Below are 18,580 nucleotides of genomic sequence, written 5' to 3'. Positions count from 1 at the left end.
AATCTTTTATTATTTTAGAATTCTAGAAAATGTGTAGTCTGAATAGATAAAGATATCTCACTAATTCACCTTTTATATGTTGCAGTGCACAACAATTTGCTTATGTTAGTACTCTGTGACTTTCTGTATTGCATTCATATAGTAGTAAAGTTACAAACAACATTTTCGCCATATCCTTCTTGTGAAAAAATAAGAATCTCATTTCAGGTACCCACAACGTCAGACAGAAAAATCACCTAACAAATTATCCTAAAAGCAAATGGTCAGGTGTGTGATCTAATGAGCAATTTGATTTGATTTATTATTGTCATATGTACCTAGGTACAGTGAAAAGTTTTGTTTTGCATGTCGTACCATACAAAGTACATAGGATAATATCACAGAGTAAATAATACGTTACGGCAGCACAGAAGGTGCACAGACAGCGAGATCAACAGTACATTTAAAATTTGAGCAGTCCATTCAGAAGACTAATTACAGCGGGGAAGAAGCTGTTCTTGAATCTATTTGTACATGTACACAAACTTTTATATCTTACGCCTAATGGAAGAGGGTGGAACAGAGTAGCACTAGGATGGAAGGTGTCTTTGATTATGTTGATTGTTTTCCTGAGGCAGCAGGAAGTATAGATGGAGTAAATGGATGGCAGGCTACTTTGCAGGGTTTAGATATGTCACCAGCCCATTGCCATCTACAAATTCACCATTTCTTGGAGCAGAAATTCCATGCCTCATTTCAGAAAGAACTTCATCGGCTTTAAAACCCTTTAAGATCACGTAACAAAAGAAGGAAGCATATGTCAGATACAGAGAGCAGGGACCCAGTAAACCCCTAGAACAGTATAAGGGCAGTAGGAGTATACTCAAGAGGGAAATCAGGAGGGCAAACATTGCTGGGACACAAGATGGCTTTGGTAAATAGAGTTAAGGAGAATCCAAAGAGATTCTACAAATACAATAAGGACAAAAGAATAACTAGGGAGAGATTAGGGCCCCTTTAAGATCAGCAAGGTCACCAATTGTGGAGCTGCAGGAGATGCTAAGATACTAAACAAGTATTTTGCACCAGTATTTACTATGGAGAAGGATATGGAAACTAGAGAACTTAGTAGAATAAATAGCGATATCTTGAAATGTGTCCATATCACAGTGGAGGAGGTGATGGATGTCTTAAAATGCAAAAAAGGTGGATATACCTCCAGGACCTGATCTGGTGTACTCCAGAACTTTGTGGGAATCTAGGGAAGTGATTGCTGGGCCCCTTGCTGAAATATTTGCAACATCGATAGCCATAGGTGAGGTGCCAGAAAACTGGAGGCTGGCTAACGTGGTACCATTATTTAAGAAAGGTGATAAGGGCGACACAGTGGCACGCATTGCTGCCTCACAGCGCCAGAGACCTGGGTTCAATTCCCGCCTCAGGCAACTGTCTGTGTGAAGTTTGCATGTTCTCCCAGTGTCTACGTAGGTTCCCTCCGGGTGCTCCGGTTGCCTCCCACAGTCCAAAAATGTGCAGTTTAGGTGAGTTGGCCATGCTAAATTGCCCGTAGTGTTAGGTGAAAGGGTAATGTAGGGGAATGGGTCTGGGTGGGTTGCTCTTCGGAGGGTCGGTGCGGACCTGTTGGGCCTAAGGGTCTGTTTCCACAGTGTAAATAGTCTAATCTAATCTAAAGAAAAGCCATGGAACTATAGACCAGTGAGCCTGACATTGGTGGTGAGCAAGTTGTTGGAGGGGATTCGGAGGGTCAGGATTTACATGTATTTGGAGAGGGAAGGACTGATTAGGGATCGTCAACATGGCTCTGTGTTTAGGAAATCGTATCTGACTAACTTGATTGGGTTTTTTGAGGAAGTGATGAAGATGATTAATAAAGGCAGAGCAGTGGACGTGGATAATATGGATGTCAGTAAGGCGTCTGTCAAGGTTCCACATGGTAGACTGGTTAGCAAGGTGAGATCTCAGAATACAGGGAGAACTATCCATATGCATACAAAACTGGCTCAAAGGTAGAAGACAGAGGGTGGTGGTGGAGGGTTATTTTTCAGATTGGAGGCTTGTGATCAGTGGTGCGCCACAAGGATCGGTGCTGGGTCCACTGCTTTTTAACATTTATATAAATGATTTGGATGTGAACATAGGAGGTATGGTTAGTAAGTTTGCAGATCACACCAAAATTGGAGGTGTAGTGGACAGCAAAGAAGGTTACCTCAGATTACAACAGGATCTTGACCAGATAGGCCAATGGGCTGAGAAATGGCAGATGGAGTTTAATTTAGAAAAATGTAAGGTACTGCATTTTGGGAAGGTAAATCAGGGCTGAACGTATACACTTAATTGGAAGGCCCTGTGGAGTGATGCCAAGCAGAGAGACTTTGGAGTGCAGGTTCATAGCTCCTTGAAAGTGGAGTTGCAAGTGATCAGGATAGTGAAGGCAGCGTTTGGTACACTTGCCTTTATTGGTCAGAGCATTGAGTAGAGGACTTGGGAGATCATGTAGCGGCTGTATAGGACATTGGTTAGGCCACTTTTGGAATACTATGTTCAATTCTGGTCTTCCAGGTATAGAAAAAATGTTGTGAAATTTGAAGGGTTTGGAAAAGATTTATAAGGATGTTGCCAGGGTTGGAGGGTTTGAGCTATATGGGGAGATTGAATAGGCTGAGGCTATTTTCCCTGGATCGTTGGAGCTATGAGATGACCTTATGGGAATTTATAAGGTCATGAGAGGCATGGATAGGGTGAACACTTAATGTCCTTTCCTCAGGGTAGGGGTAGGGGAGTCCAAACCTGGAGGGCACAGGTTTAAGGTGAGAGGGGAAAGATTTATAAGGGACCTAAGGAGCAACGTTTTCATGCAGTGAGTGGCCCGTATGGAATGAACTGCCAGAGGAAGTGGTAGAAGCTGATACAATTACAATATTTAAAAGGCATCTGGATGGGTATATGAATAGAAAGACTTTTAAAGGGATATGAGCCACATGCTAGCAAACGGGAATAGGATATCTAGTCACCATGGAAGAGTTGGACTGAAGGGCCTGTTTCCACGATGTATGTCTCTATGACCCTAAGCTGATATAGAAATACAAATTTTTCTTCCTTGGATTTTCAAATATTAGATGCTTGGAGATTCGTGCAGTGTCAATTGACTCTAAATTCAGAATTTCATTTGAAATGACTGATGACGTAGAGGCAAAAATTCAATTTGAGGCAGAAGGCACAATCTGTACAAATGTGTTTGGTTAGCTGATTGCTCAGCCTTGACCTCAACCTTGGCTGATAGCACAGATAACACTTCAATCAGTGTCTAGAGTAAGAGTGCTACAAAGGATTTTGATTAAAAGTGTTCCCTTAATACAGCATGTCAGACTTTTACAGCTAACTTGCCATTTTGGCAGTCTGATTGCTGATCATTTTGTGATTTCATTTGTTACTGTAGGATACATTTTCGAACTCTGCAGCAATTTTGTTCCCAAATTGCTAGGATGCTTCTGACTTATCATCAGAAGTTGCAATCCTACCTGCTTGTCCAACACCATGTACCATCAGTAGAATGTGCTTATCTACTTGGCCAACAGGTCGGGATGACTCTGCAGTTCGAGAGGGAGTGGAATCCACAAAGGGTCTGGAACTCTGGATTAAACATAAAAGGAAAGAATTATGAGCAAAGTCAAAACTAATCCAGGTAAAAATGTGAGGTACATAAAAAGATCAATGTTCGACTTTACCCCTAGTTCATCAACAAGTATCGGTTCCTGGCTACGTGTTAAAGCCAGTGAACGAGAAGACAGTGGGGGCTGACTCTCCCTGTCCCAGTCCAGTGGATTGCCACTGCATGTTGTTTCAGACAGTCTGGAAGAAAAGTGATAAAGTGTTAAGGAAGAAAGCAGGTATCAGTGGTCAAATACTAGGCTATATGCACTTTACTGTATTATTACAGTACAATATTATTGTGGCTTAATATGTAAGCATGTGACTTCAACTTTTTGCGAATAAAGTAATTCTCTATATAAATTCTGACCTAATCAGGTAATGAGCAAGCAAGAGCTCACCATGCATCATCTGTCAACCCAGTAAAGAAACCAATGATAAAGTAAATCGGTCTAATTAGAACAAACTTGTACTAAATCTCTGCAAACTTGAATTAAAGATTCACATTCCTTGCATTCTTAGACTCTTGGTTTAGTGCCCAATTTGTTTTTCAATAGTTTAGCATTTTATTGTCACCTGACTAGTTATTTTAGCAAAGTGTAAAACTTAAATGCATGGAAGGAATTCCAAATCAAAACCATCAGAGTAAAGTCATCAGGAAAGCAGTGGTGTGGATCTGAGGGTACAGAATGAAAGGTGAGAATTGCAGAGGTGATGGCCATAATCTTCTAATACAGGATCCAAGATAAAGCCAGAAGGCTGGAAATTTGCAACAACACACTTAAATCCAAAAAGGATTTAAGAATAAACCCAGCAACTACAGGCAGGTTAGCTTAACTGTGGTGCTCTTAGAAATATTTATCTCGGATAAATCAGGACACGTGTGGATTATGAAATCCAGCACAAATCTTTTCAAAAGTAAATGGTGCTGAGGGCGATGTGGTATTAATGGACTTCCATTAATTTTGTTTGATAAAATGGTACAAGTTTGCGAATAAAATTAAAGACAATGGAATGAAAGGGTCAGTGTCAATATGAAGAGAAATTTCATGAGCAGAATCAGAGGGTGAACACTTTATTTTTGGACTGGAGGAAAGTATACAGTGAGACTCTGGAGTCAGTACTAAGACTACTACTTCTCTTGAGATATAACAATAGCTACACATGGATGTATAGATATGATGGAACTCGTATGATTTATATATATTTTAATACCATTTAGTATAGAGTTTGGAGTCTTGAATTTGAATAAGTGGCATATGGGTTTTCAATGTGTCACAAGAGTTAATTGTTAAGTGGTTTCTAGCTATTGTGATTTCTATTAAAACCTAGTTCTAGACAGACACTTCCAGGAGAATGAAACAATAAGACATAGCATCAGAAACAGGCCATTGAACACACTGTGTCTACTTTGCTGATCTATAATCCTCCCTACCTTCATTTCCCTACCTTCTCCCCAAAATCAGTGATTTCCTTACATATTAAAAATCTGTCTTGCTCAGCCTTGAATATATTTAACAACCAAACCTCTGCAGCCCTCTGTTCTGAGCAATTCCACAGATTCATTATCCTTCAAAGAAATTCTTCCCCATCTTGGTCTGAAAAGAGTGACCTTTTGTTTTATGCCTTCTGATCCTAGACACTCCCACAAGGGTAAACAGCCTCTCTACATCTACTCTATCAAATTCCTTCAGAATCCTGTACATTTTATTTTATTTCTTACCTCTGCCCATGTGGATTCCATATCATTTGATCGAAAATCATTTCTTGTATTGCACTTTTTCCATCCCCTACTAACAATGCTACCCCACCACCATTTCCTTCCTGCCTGATCTTTTGCAAAGTCACATAACCCTGAATGTTAAGTTCCTTGCTTTGAACTCCTCCTGACTATGTCTCTGTAATAATAATAAGATCATACTTATTTCTGGAGACTGCAACTCAACGTGTGGCTAAATCAAAGACATGACAACCTCTGAGCTATATATGTATGTCACCTTCTTCTGCTAATGTTATTACCTATCTTCAAACTGCTCTTGAAATCAATAAGACCTCGCCAAAACCTATATGCAAAGTATGAGTTTAGGAAAATATAATGAATTATCTGAGTACTGCACTACTTGTACATTTTTCCCAAAACAATTTGTTTTCTGTTTTTATTATTCTATGAAGAATTCATCTTCTTTCAGAAACCTTAATGAGATGTAGAAGTAAAAGAAAATATTACTCATGAAAGGGAGAAAGATATGTGTATTAATGACTTGGCTTCTCTGTATTTGTTGGAAATAAATAAATGACTTAATTGTTTTACTTTGCTTCAATAAAATAAGACAAAAAATTACAATTAAGGACTACTAGAGATACAAAAACACTAAGCTATTCAGCCCCTTGAGACTGTTCCCCATTTAATTACACCATGCCAGCCCTGTGTTTGTTCATTTGCATCAATGTCTTGAACTAACAAGAAATCTATTGATCTCAGTCTCACATTTCAGTTGGTCCAGTAGTACTTTTAGGGGAATAAGTTCCATAAGTTAAGTATTCTTTATGCAAAAAAGTGCTTCATAATTTTACTCCAAAAAGCTAGTTGTAAATTAGGTATTCGGCCCTCATTTTATTCATTTTTAAGCAAAAAAAAGTAATATTTCCATGTAACAAAACTACTGATAATCAGCAATTGTGATAAACCCAACGAGAGCTCAACTGAGAAAATATTATTTCCACTGAATGTTTAATAGGCACCCAAAGGACCAAGATATGAACAATGTAGAAGTAAGCATATTTCAAAGACAACATAAAGGAAGCTTCAGTAAATATAAAAATAAGCAAACGATTGCAAGTTAGTAAATTGAAATTTTAGGAATAAATCAGAAAAAATAGAAGGTGACGGTACTGCGTTTTTATATATGTCAATTTACATTTTTGGTCATAGGCAGTCCAATAAAAGATTGATTAGAATGTGAAATAAAAATAAATGCATCTTGGAATAACTTCAAAAATACAATCGAGCCTGAAGTTTTGCTTTCATTTTAAAACGTTGTCCAAACAGTGTACAGAATTACAGGTGCTCCTTTAAAATAATAATGACTTTTTTTTTTACATTTCTAAAGGAAAAGATTACCAACATAGTAAGCTGAATTCCTTTCCATTTCTAACACCCAGAAACAAAAACTCCCTAGTTCAGCAGTATGTCACAGTCAGACATGGAACATACCTTCTTGGTGTCACTCAGATTTTTTAGTCACAACTTCTTTTGTAGTATCTGTATAATTTTACTTAATGATCACAGTTTTTCCCCAGTACTGTGACTGGAGGGCCACTGCTAATTTATTGCCAATTGTTGCAGCACTGTCCTCTGGGCTGTTTTCTTACCTTAGGTAAAATACAGACTTGGTGGCTCTTTCTTGGTAGACAAACATATTTTTCCTGTTCACAACCGAGAAAGCATTTAGAACAGATCTCAGGGCCTGAATTGCTGAAAAATATAAGTAAACAAGGTACGTGAAGTGAAGTAAGTACACGTTTAGCGAAGTTCCGTAGATGTGCAAGATGTGGAGAGAAATTACAAGTTATACGGGGTCAAGAAAATACCACAAAAAAAAACTGGACTGGATAAAGGAAGTTAAAAACAATGAATAAGATCTGATCATTCTTATTTAGCCATAGGTGAAACAGCAGTAAAATCATTCAGATCATTAAGTTGATGCTGGTTCTTTCAGAACAATTCAGCCACTGCTTACTCATTCTCCACATTTCTGCAATTTTCCTTGTCAATCAAATTTATTAAATTCCTCCTTAAAGGTTTTTGTTAAATTTCCTTCTTTTAGATGGATAATATTTCTTTAACTTTTTTGAAACATCGATAGACCTGACCATTTAATTCAAATAAAAGTTAGTTATGGGACTGTTTATGCACCACAAAGTTAAACACTGCAAAATGCTGGAAACGTAAGATTAGAAAATTTTGGAAACAGCCAGCACATCAAACAATATCTGGTCAATGACTTTTTATCAGACTGTAAAAGTCAGTGATGCAATAGACTTTAAGCAAGTTACAAAGGTAGACAAAGGGGAGGAAAAGAGGGGAAAAAAAAAACAAAAGGGAAGTTTTGTGACAGGATTCGAGATAAAGAAGACATTAAGTGGTAAAAACAGCTAATGGTGCAAGACAAAAGAAAATGGTAGTAGGAGAGTTGAGAGCAAAAGATAAAAAACAGTAAGTACAGGCAATGGTAGGAAATAAAACCACTGAACTCAATGAGAAGACCTGAATGTGGTAAAATGCCTAATCAAAAGATGAGGTGCTGTTCTTCAGCGCTTATGTTGAGCTACATTGGAACTAGGTAGAGTTATCAGAAAGAGGTCACAAGCCTGAGAATTTAAACGGCAAAAGCTTGGAATCAGGTTTGCACAGTGAACCAAGTTGTTCCATAAAGGGGTCATTCCAGTCTGGATCTTGTTTTCTCAATTTGGAGAAAACAGTATTATGAGCTGTAAATACAGTACAGCAAACAAAAAGGAATGTCTACTAAAGTACAGGACAGATGTGGGCGGCACGGTGGCCCAGTGGTTAGCACTGCTGCCTCACAGCGCCAGAGACCCGGGTTCAATTCCCGCCTCAGGCGACTGACTGTGTGGAGTTTGCACGTTCTCCCCGTGTCTGCGTGGGTTTCCTCCGGGTGCTCCGGTTTCCTCCCACAGTCCAAAGATGTGCAGGTCAGGTGAATTGGCTAGGCTAAATTGCCCGTTGTGTTAGGTAAGGGGTAGATGTAGGGGTAGGGGTATGGGTGGGTTGCGCTTCGGCGGTGCGGTGTGGACTTGTTGGGCCGAAGGGCCTGTTTCCACACTGTATGTAATCTAATCTAATCTAATGTCACACTGCCTGCAAAAGCGTGTGAAGTTTAATTGGGAAGTGCAGGTCATGTTCAAGATTCAGGTTATTGCACCAGAACTAATCTTTGGAATGCTGAAAGGGTAGGGTAGGCTGAGGTGGGAACAGACATACTTGATGGCAGATTCATGCTGGCTGTGAAGGCTATTGGGACCAAACACCGATTGGAGTACTGCTTTGTTTAGTCTATAAGCCTGACGCCAAAGTTTGTACCATTTTAATTTTCTGGTCAACTCTGACTAAGACCTGTTTGGCTTGGCCTTCTTCTTGTTCCAATGAATCTCAATCTGCTATTCAAGGAACAGAATATTATCTTTTGATTAGGCACATCATAACCTTTCACAACAATGACTTTAACAATTTTAGATGACAACCTCTGCTTGCTTGTTTTTCGACAGCAGCTTTTGAAGTTTGTTGTTGCCATTTACACCTTCTCTTCATGTGGTTTGTTTGGCAGCTATACTTACATGGGTAAAACACCATTTTAATGTTACAAAATCAAAGAATCTAGACTATCACAGCACTGGAGGCCATCCATCTTATTAAGACAACCTTTTGAACAGCAGATTAGTCCACTTCTCTGTTCGTTTTTCATTCCCTTGCATGTTTTTCTCCTTCAAACGTGTAACCAATTTTCTGGTGAAAGCTATGACTGAATCTGTATCCACGACTCATTCAGGCACCACATTCCAAATCTAACACACACAGTGTGTAAAAAAAAACCATTTTTTATGTCTTGTTGGTTCTTTTTCTAATCACCTTAAACCTGTGTCCTCTAGTTAAGATCTTTCAAGCAATGAAAATAGATTTGATTGATTTATTCTGTGAAAACCCTTCGTGATTTAAAACGCATCAATCAAATCTCCTTCAACTCCTCTACTCTATGGGGAGCAACTCCAGCTTCTTTAGCCTTTCCACATACTACGTAACTGTAAACCACATGTCTAGGACCATGCTAATACATTTCCTTTTGTACCCTCAACATTTGAAAGAATGCTCATAATTACTGTCAATATACTATTTTCCACTCAATAGTTTTGTCTAGCGTCCCATGGAACAGTGTGACCAAGCATATTCTTTCACTTTAGCAAAGACAAAGAAATTATGAAGTAGCCTGTGAAATATTTTAGTTGGCCAGAGTACAATTACAGGTAGGCACTGAGTACAATGAGCAGAGTTTATCTGCTCAATCCATGGCTCATGGTATATTTAAAAATTCTGAAAGTAAAGGCTCACCATTTTTATGGGGATAATGTATGGGAGTACGCATTGACACTAAATCCAATTAAATATACAATGTGGAATGTCCCAAAGTTTAGCATACCTCTCGCGACACCCATGTTAGGCCCCATCTTGAGTCGAGGGTGGATATGTATGATGGTCTTCCACACCACTTCACAAGAAAAGTGGCCTGCCATAAAATGCATTGTGGCAGCCAAGTAATCCTTTGACTGATAATTATCATCTGTTGAATAGTCTGTGAGTGAACAGAACAAAAATGTGAAACAATAACACCACCACCTGCAAGTTTCCCTCCAAGCCACTTGCCATCCTAACTTGGAAATATATCAGTTCCTTCAATGTCACTGTGTCAAAATCCTGGAATTTCCTCTCCAGTGGAATTGTGGGTCAAATCACAGCATGCGGACTGCAGCGGTTCAAAAAGGCAGTTCACTACTACCTTCTAAGGACGGGTAATAAACGCTGGCCAGCCAGCAACGCCCACATCCCAAAAATGAATTTAAAAAGTTAAGATTGCTAAAAACACCAAATGTATATATTTTGAGAGGTTGTGCATTTGCTTGTATCAAAACAGCAATTAGAGATAAATAGAAACTGTCTTCCTTGGTTCAGAAGTCAATTACTTTGAAAATAGAACCAAAATACAAGAAATGCTAATGATATGGTCTTTCAAGAGTAATGATGAAGAGATGAACTCTTTAGAAAATTAATTAAAAGATATAAAATACCGAGGAAACTGCATCATCTAGCTACAAGCACATCAGCTCAAGACATGCATCTGTTAATTCCTTAACCTGTTTAAGGCATTTACTTCAAACTCAGTGACCTTAACATGCCAAAGAATCCACACATTATAATCACAGGCTGTTTTAGTCTGATGTAAGGAATGATTTCTCTGGCTCAGCCATGTGCATAATTCAACCTTGATGGTCCACTAAAGAAACAAACCCACTGTTATTCATCATACAATAAGACATGTTCTTCAAGAAAGACTATTCTAACCTTGCTTATCTGCTTTTAGTCCCATTGTTAGCTTTCTGAAATATTGAGCTTCTAAGCAGCTTGCCATGATTTTTGCTTTGCTTTACAACTTTATTTAAAAAAGGGTCAGTTTTAAGGAAGGTGGATAGGATGGAATTAAGATACTGATCAGTGTCTACTGTAGTACAGCTTGAGGGGCTGAATGGCTAAATCTTGTTCTGCAATCCGTCACTGGATTGGTATTATGGTACTTTACGCATTCCAAGAACAAAACAAACATGTGATGCTATCCATTAATTCACCTGTAAACATTTACTACAATTAGGGCTTATTGTTCAACTTACACTTGGTTATTAATTAAATGGGATGCAAATTCTAAAGTCATGTCAAAATATCTAAATTAGACATTCATGTGTTTCCACCAGAGAATTATGGGATTATTAGCTTTATCTTGCTTGTTTGGCTATCATCAAGGCTCCTCTGTCCACAACTCAACGTTGTCCACCCATCCAATTCTCCTCCTGTCACTTCTGTTTTTAGGTAAAAACTGAAAGAGCTGTGGATGCTGTAAATCAGAAACAAAAACTGAAAGTGCTGGAAGAGCTCAGCTGGTCTGGCAGCACCTGTGCTGTTCAGAGGAAGGGTCAGAAACACATGCTGCCAGACTGGCTGAGCTCTTCAAGCAATTTCTGTTTTTACTTCCGATTTTACTCTTGATTTCTCCTTCAATTGGTGCCAGGATACGACTGTGGAGTTTTCTAATAGATGCATTTGGCTATCTTTCTCTCACTGTAACTGTACTTAGCAAGCTTTTGATTCCTGAACTTCTAGCCTTGAAACTGGCTACAATGACTAGATAGTCAAATGAACATATAAATTTTAATCACTGCTTCCAAACATTTTTGTACATCACCTCTGCAACAGAAAGCCAAGCACACGATAGTGCTGAAACTATTGTTTATGTAATTCCATAATGACCTCACGTTTGGAAATTCGAAGGCTGACAAAAAGAATTAAATTGAGACAAATAACTGGATGTAAGTTTGCTCGCTGAGCTGGAAGGTTCATTTCCAGACATTTCATCACCATACTAGGGAACATCATCAGTGGGCCTCTGGGCTAAGCATTGCTGATGATTCCTGCTTTCTATTTATATGTTTGGGCCCCTTTGGAATGCCATGTTTCTAGGAATTCTCACGCGGTACCGTGCAGGAACTGTAACAAACACTACATTGGACAAACAGGCAGAAAACTAGCCACCAGGATACATGAACATCAACTAGCCAGTAAACGACATTACCCTCTCTCACTAGTATCCTTACACACATATAAGGAAGGACACCACTTCGGCTTGGACAACACATCCATCCTAGAACAAGCCAAACAGAGAGACACACAAGAATTCCTAGAAGCATGGCATTCCAACCGGAACTCTATCAACAAACACATCGAGAGTTAGACTCCATTTACCACCACCCCGAGAAAAAGAACAGGAAATGACACCCACCAACCCAAAGGAGGCCAAACATATAAATAGAAAGCAGGAATCAGCAGTGCTTCGCCCAGAGGCCCACTGAAGATGTTACCTAAGGTGACAAATTGTCTGGAAATGAACCTTCCAGCTCAGCGAGCAAACCTACATCCAAATCCCAACCAGAGCTACAGATCTTCTCAAAACTCGCTGAGGCAAATAACTTCTGAAATAATTTAGAACCTTTTGAATATCTAATTTCATCCTAGGTTACTTAGCTTTCCTGCATAGTTGAAAGATGACCTGAAACAGACATTGAAAATTAACATATGAATAAAATATAAAATTGGGTGAATTAGGAATGTTATTGCAAACCATCACTAGCTGTAGCCCGTGGACGATATGAAGGATAGGGGGTTTCATTCTTCCAGATGTCCTCTTCACTTTCAGCGACAAGCAATGAATTACAGACATGACTGTCATGCAGATCCTGAAGTAACAGGCGCTGTGACAAATGAAGAAGAAATGAAAGTATAGAACAGCGTGGAATGTTAGCCAGAATATGCAGTGGTGCAGAATTATCAAACAATTTTCAAGCCAAACAATATAGTACATTGACAGGTTCAAAAGTGCAAAGACATGACAATACCAAAGTTAAGGGTGGTGTCAAATAAAGGTTAATTCACATCCATTAACATTTGCATGTGGGATTCTATCATCTGCAAAATGATAAGTAGCAATTTGCCTGGATATTTAACAAGAATTTTACCTGGGTGCTTTCAAAATAGAAGGACACAGGGAAGGAAGTAAATCCAGAATTTGTTTACAGTGAGATGAAATATATCACAATCAATAACAGTATTAGTGAAGCCAGTCAAAGTAAAAGTGGACAAAGTATCTGGATCTATGGAGTAGATCCATGTCTGCTGAAAGAATTGGTCAATTCAAAAAGGTTCAATCAGCCTCTTGCCTTGGTCCCTGGGTGGTCAAAAATATTGCAATGTTTCACCTAGTATTGATTCACATAACATAACAGCCACCTCACCTATGAACGAAACAGCCTTACATACAGTCTCACACAGCATACCTGATTCGAGGTTTCAATGCTGAAAACCGGAAGTCAAACTAAGGGCTTCAAACCAATTGTGATTGCTAATTTCAGCTCACTGAGTTGGCTTCTAGGATTTGTCCACAGAATTCCAGATACAACCTTCTGCTCACCAACCATCTACAAAGTCTGGCTTCATTCAATACTGGGGCTCCCTCCTTGCCAAAATTCAAACCAACACTCAGCCTCAAGTTTATGATTACCTGGTTGACCATACGACAAATCTCCGTAATTTTCTCAATCACTATTCTATAGAGACGCAAGTATTCGAGTTCTTCCTCTTCTTCAACTTCTGACTCATCCTTTATCCCAATAAGATTCCTAGAAAAATACAATAAGTATTTGTAAACATTGCCTTTCTTATCCTTCTCTGCCATAGCCACATTGAATCTATAAACATGATTACTTGCCTTAACATTAAAAAGTCAAATTTAATCTCCAATTTAGAGAAAAAATATTAGATTAACAGAATATTTGTCAACTGCATATCTTAAAAATAAATCAAAAATATTGAAGAACCTACCTGTCATCTTTGGTATGCAAATACACTTCAATCTCCAAATACAAATGAAAATGTGGATATTATGGTTAATGGTTAATATGCCATACTATTTGGACCGCTCACCCATTTAAATTTAGTGTGACCATGTCACATTATTTATAGACAGAAAGTTGGCGATCATCTTATACTCACCGTGTATGACAATAAACTTCAACTCGATCATGGTGAATTCTGATGATCAGCCAAAAGTCAGGCATCAGGGGACATTTTGGGTCCTGTTCATTCATGGTAGCACCTTCGCACTCTGAATCACTGCTGCCTCCATCATATCCTACAAATGGCCCAGAAAATCAAATCAAAACCATGCCACTTCAGACTTAACAAATCAGGCCTAACCAATATCATGGTCTGCAATTGCTTATGTGCATAGTATCCCAAACTGATGGTCTCCTCTTTTCTAACAAGGTATCAAAACTCCAATCTTTATGAGCAACTTGGGTGGCTTATAGGTGTGCTGAGCCAGAGGAACTAAGGAATTGCAAGGAGGTAAGGTGTGAAGGAGAGTCTTTCTTGGAACCCTCAGCCAGGCAGAAATTGAACCTACACAGTCAGTACCTTACTGGGTAACAAACTATCTAAGTGGACTTGTTGGGCACTGTAAGTAACCTAATCTAAGTAAACCCTCTGCACTGTAAGTAACCTAATCTAAGTAAACCCTCTGTGTATAAGAATCGATCCTCATTATATTGTCCAGTTAATAATTAGGTTTATACTAAGACAGCATAATATTGAGGTTGAGCAACTCTTAAGATTTAAATGTAGTCCAGACTGAAGCATAGATGCTCCAAACTCCTTATACACTTCAGTATTACATCATGACAGTGATGCTTTGTGAAAAGCATAGAAATTACTTCAGGCTACCTTACTTATAGTTGAAAGAAACCCATTGAATCAGGATGCAGTAGAAGACTGCATTGCTTTATTTGATATTTCTCAATCAGAAACTACTTACTCCTACATTATAGCTAGCAGCTAATTTGTATCCACCTTCCAACACCTGGAGCATTTAGAGGCATGCAGCTTTGTTAATGGCCTACCAAGGTATCCTCTCTAACTCAAAATAGCAATTAAATGTTATGAAGAAGCAGAACCCTTCCGGGTTTCATACTGCAAATAGTGGAAATGATAAATATAGCTTAAGAAAGATACATCTTGGACTCATCAGATCTATTTGCAAGAAAACCAAGTTTCAGAGGAAATCTAACATTTATACTGAACGAGAGGGGAGTAATGATTATTTGGCAAGCTGACTGACTGGCAGGAGCATTGCCATGGAAAATTCATCAATTGATGATGGCTGACAATGAACAGCCAGGTTTTGTTTAAATGTTAAACCAAGCAAGTTAACTCTAACTGGTCAGTGCACTGCCCTAAGATATGGAACCAGTGAATAGCTGTCATATATTCAGTTCAGTTGAAACAGATACTGTGTGTGAACATGTTCTTTCTACCTGCAAAGAACAGGGCCCTGTGTATTAATAGCCTACACAACTACCCAACACTTCAAGCCTGATGCTTAATGCTAAACTGATCATCAGTATAATTCTTCACACATTCAAGACTATCCAACAAACATTGTCCAATTGCAGATTTACATTACACCCAACGTTGGACACTATGGCAATTTTTGCAAATGCTGGCTAAACTTGTCTTTTTCTGGCAATATTCAAATTATGTAGCTCCAAGCAACTGTTTATAACTGAAAGAACATATTATATTGAAAAAATTAAAAATTGTTGCATCATGTATAATACAAACTTCATTTTTCGTTCTTTCTTAATGTTAATTGAAGAGGTAATTGTTTGAGAATATTATAGATTTTTATTACAAAAGGAAAAAAATCTGTATGTGGTATTATTCATTCAATGTGATTAAATCAACTATTAGGATTTAATGCTGGATAATCGATTAAAAATCAGAATAGAATATTTTAGATCAATGCCAAGGCTCCATTTGGAGAACTGTGATGGCTTTATCATCAGAAAGTCATGAACAAAATCAAGAGAATGCAGATGAAACAGTTAAGATGTGGCCTACACTTTAAATTAGAAGGACACCTGACAAAGATGAACAAAAATGTTTTTCTGTGTTGTTAAGTGTGGAATTCTCTTGCTCAGAAGGTAGGAGAGGCTGTGTCTTTAAATTTAAGAATGAGTTAGATCGATTTTTAATAGACAAGGGAATCTAGGATTACGAGATGCTGATAGGGAAAGTGGAGATGAGATCACAGCCAGGTCAATCATGACCTTACTGAATTGTGGAGCAGGCTCTAAGGGCTGCCTGGCCCATTCCTGTTTCTTATTCTTGTGCTCTTACAACTAAAACACAGGACCTATAGCCAGTTACTCAGCATGACAGATATACAACCATTTCTGGTACATTGAAGTCAAATCATAAACCTGTCTTTTATATTTATAAATGCTCACCAACTCTATTATATTGTTTCAATCAGCCAGCTTTGGTTTTTGATTTTATTTGCATGGTTAATTGCAATTTTGGTTTCATAGTCATTTTTGTCTTTTTCTCTCCACCTGTGACTGTGGAAAAAAACATCTTGTTTCCACTAGAAAACTGCCCACAGTAAGATGAATGAGCTTGAGAGTTCACTGTGCAAGAAACGGTGGTGTTATGACACAGCAGTGAACCCCTCTGTTAATTAAACTAAATACTCAGAAAAGCTCACCTTGCTTCATAATATATGAAGTTAAAATATGAGTGACAGAGAACTCCCAAATTCCACTATTTAAAGAAAATAATATCAATTTATTCTTTACCTCTAAAAGTGAACATTAAACAATAACTATTCACAACTCGAAGCCCCCCCTTCTCTTAATTGCTTATTATCTGCCTCCAACTCTATAGCAATGTACTGTTCCAATAAAACACTTATTAAAATTACAAATTAATTTCAAAACCATGCAGCGGTTGTCGCCTTTGGTGTCTTTCTTCTGGCTGACGATCTCCTGAGGTCATCTTTTTTTCTTTTTATTGTGTAGATGTTTCATATAAAAAGGCACCTTTGACAAAGAGCGTTTCAATGTCTTAGGTCTTAGGTCTCTGTCTGATTGCTCTGTCTGATTTTCAATATGCCTGCCTTTTTTATATCTTCTACATCAGATCATCTCATTGGTACGATGTTGGCAAAACAATAAATTCAAACTCAACTGGGGCTGAATTTAAACTGATTGGTTAAATTCGAATTGCTGTCAAAACAGCAACCAACTCAAGTATCTATTTCACAGCCAAATGTTACATATTTTCAATTTTCCAGTACACTCTGAGACTGCTCTTGTAAACTCTTAGTGCAGAACAGCATTCACTCTTTCTTAAAGGTACAGTACATGCCTTCAACTTCATAACAAAAGGCATTTATCCATGTTTCTTCACTCCATGTTGCAGCAATCTGACACTGACGATCAACCTCAAGCAAAATCTGGCCCTCAAAAGACTGAACAAAAAATATTTGGCTCATGCAACATTTACAAAAGATACATTTTTCGCCCAACTTATCGAAATGTTGTTTTGCTTTGGGTATAATAACTTTAAGTAAATTTCAGTTTTTCATTTTGCATAATATATTTTCACATATTGATGAAATTAAAACTATTCTAAACATGTGAGTTCCGGTCCATTAACTTAGAAACATCTGTTCCTTTTTAAAACAATCATATTCTTCCTTACTGAAGGATTCCAAAGGAGAGTCAGATCAGGCACAAATATTAAGTGTTCCTCTCTCCAGAGATGCTGCTCGACCTGCTGAGTTTCTACAGTGCTTTGTTATTATTTCTTTCTTTAGCTTGATAGCGTGGCAGAAATCCCAGCTTTAATTCTCAATTCCTGCCTGGATACATTTTTGTCAGTATTTTCTGATTACTTCAACACCTTTCTTTTTCTGTTTATTTTGCAGATAGCACACCACTTTATAGTTTCTCAACTGGCCTTAAATTGGCTTTGAAGTCCCAAAAGAGGAATGAGGATGGACAGATCACCAGGTATTAAGTAAGGGACAGGAATCGACCATGATGACCCTTCGAAGTCCTCCTTCCTAACACCTGGGGACTAGAACCAAAACTGAGAGCTATCGTACAGACTAGTAAAGAAATAGCTTGACAAGTTCATACACAGAGAATCAAACCTTATAATGTACCAGATAATAACACAATTTCTGTATATGGTCTATTCCAATGATAGGACAGGCTCAGCAGAGGTGGTGGCCAATGTAACTTTAAGTGACAATGTGAAATAAACAGTGCAAAATATGAATGAATTGGCATGTTTTTATATAGAATAAAGGAAGTTGAGATATTGTAAGAGAATCCAACTGGTCAGGAGTAAGAGCTGGACTTCTTTTGTCTATCTTGGAGATTAGTGACCCAGGGTGGCTTCGTCACCACTGTAATAATTTGTGATCAATATAGCCCAGAACTTGCTTTCCTCATCTCCCATTATGTGTCAAGGTTCTGGGTGTATAACCATCTGGTGAGGACCAACAAGAAAGAAGAAAACTATCAAGTCATGATAGTTTTAATGCCAAAAAACCTGGTTGGAGAGAGTTTCAGTGAAATGTAACCAAACATAATTAGCAAAATGCAGCACATCAGCAGCAAAGGAAAGGATGCAATCTGGCATTACAAAATTTACCATTGGGACGTTGATGGTCTATGATGGGGAATGACA

At 38.2% G+C, this 18,580-nt stretch overlaps 1 protein-coding gene across 1 annotated transcript in view; it reads right to left on the bottom strand.

The window, feature by feature from the left end:
* Positions 1 to 18,580, bottom strand: part of szt2 (SZT2 subunit of KICSTOR complex) — a 260,612-nt gene that overhangs the window by 116,569 nt on the left and 125,463 nt on the right. The window contains 7 exon segments of the mRNA XM_087990508.1: positions 3,519 to 3,630; positions 3,726 to 3,849; positions 7,021 to 7,123; positions 9,864 to 10,016; positions 12,609 to 12,738; positions 13,545 to 13,662; positions 14,036 to 14,174. Coding sequence (XP_087846634.1) covers positions 3,519 to 3,630; positions 3,726 to 3,849; positions 7,021 to 7,123; positions 9,864 to 10,016; positions 12,609 to 12,738; positions 13,545 to 13,662; positions 14,036 to 14,174 — 879 coding nt within the window.

This window comes from Chiloscyllium plagiosum, unplaced genomic scaffold (assembly GCF_037043375.1).
Source record: "Chiloscyllium plagiosum isolate Xiang-an unplaced genomic scaffold, Cpla_swu_hap1 HiC_scaffold_9, whole genome shotgun sequence".
Classification (NCBI taxonomy): Eukaryota; Metazoa; Chordata; class Chondrichthyes; order Orectolobiformes; family Hemiscylliidae; genus Chiloscyllium; species Chiloscyllium plagiosum.
Note: the sequence above shows the minus strand (reverse complement) of the source record. Positions and strands in the feature narration are given on the sequence as shown.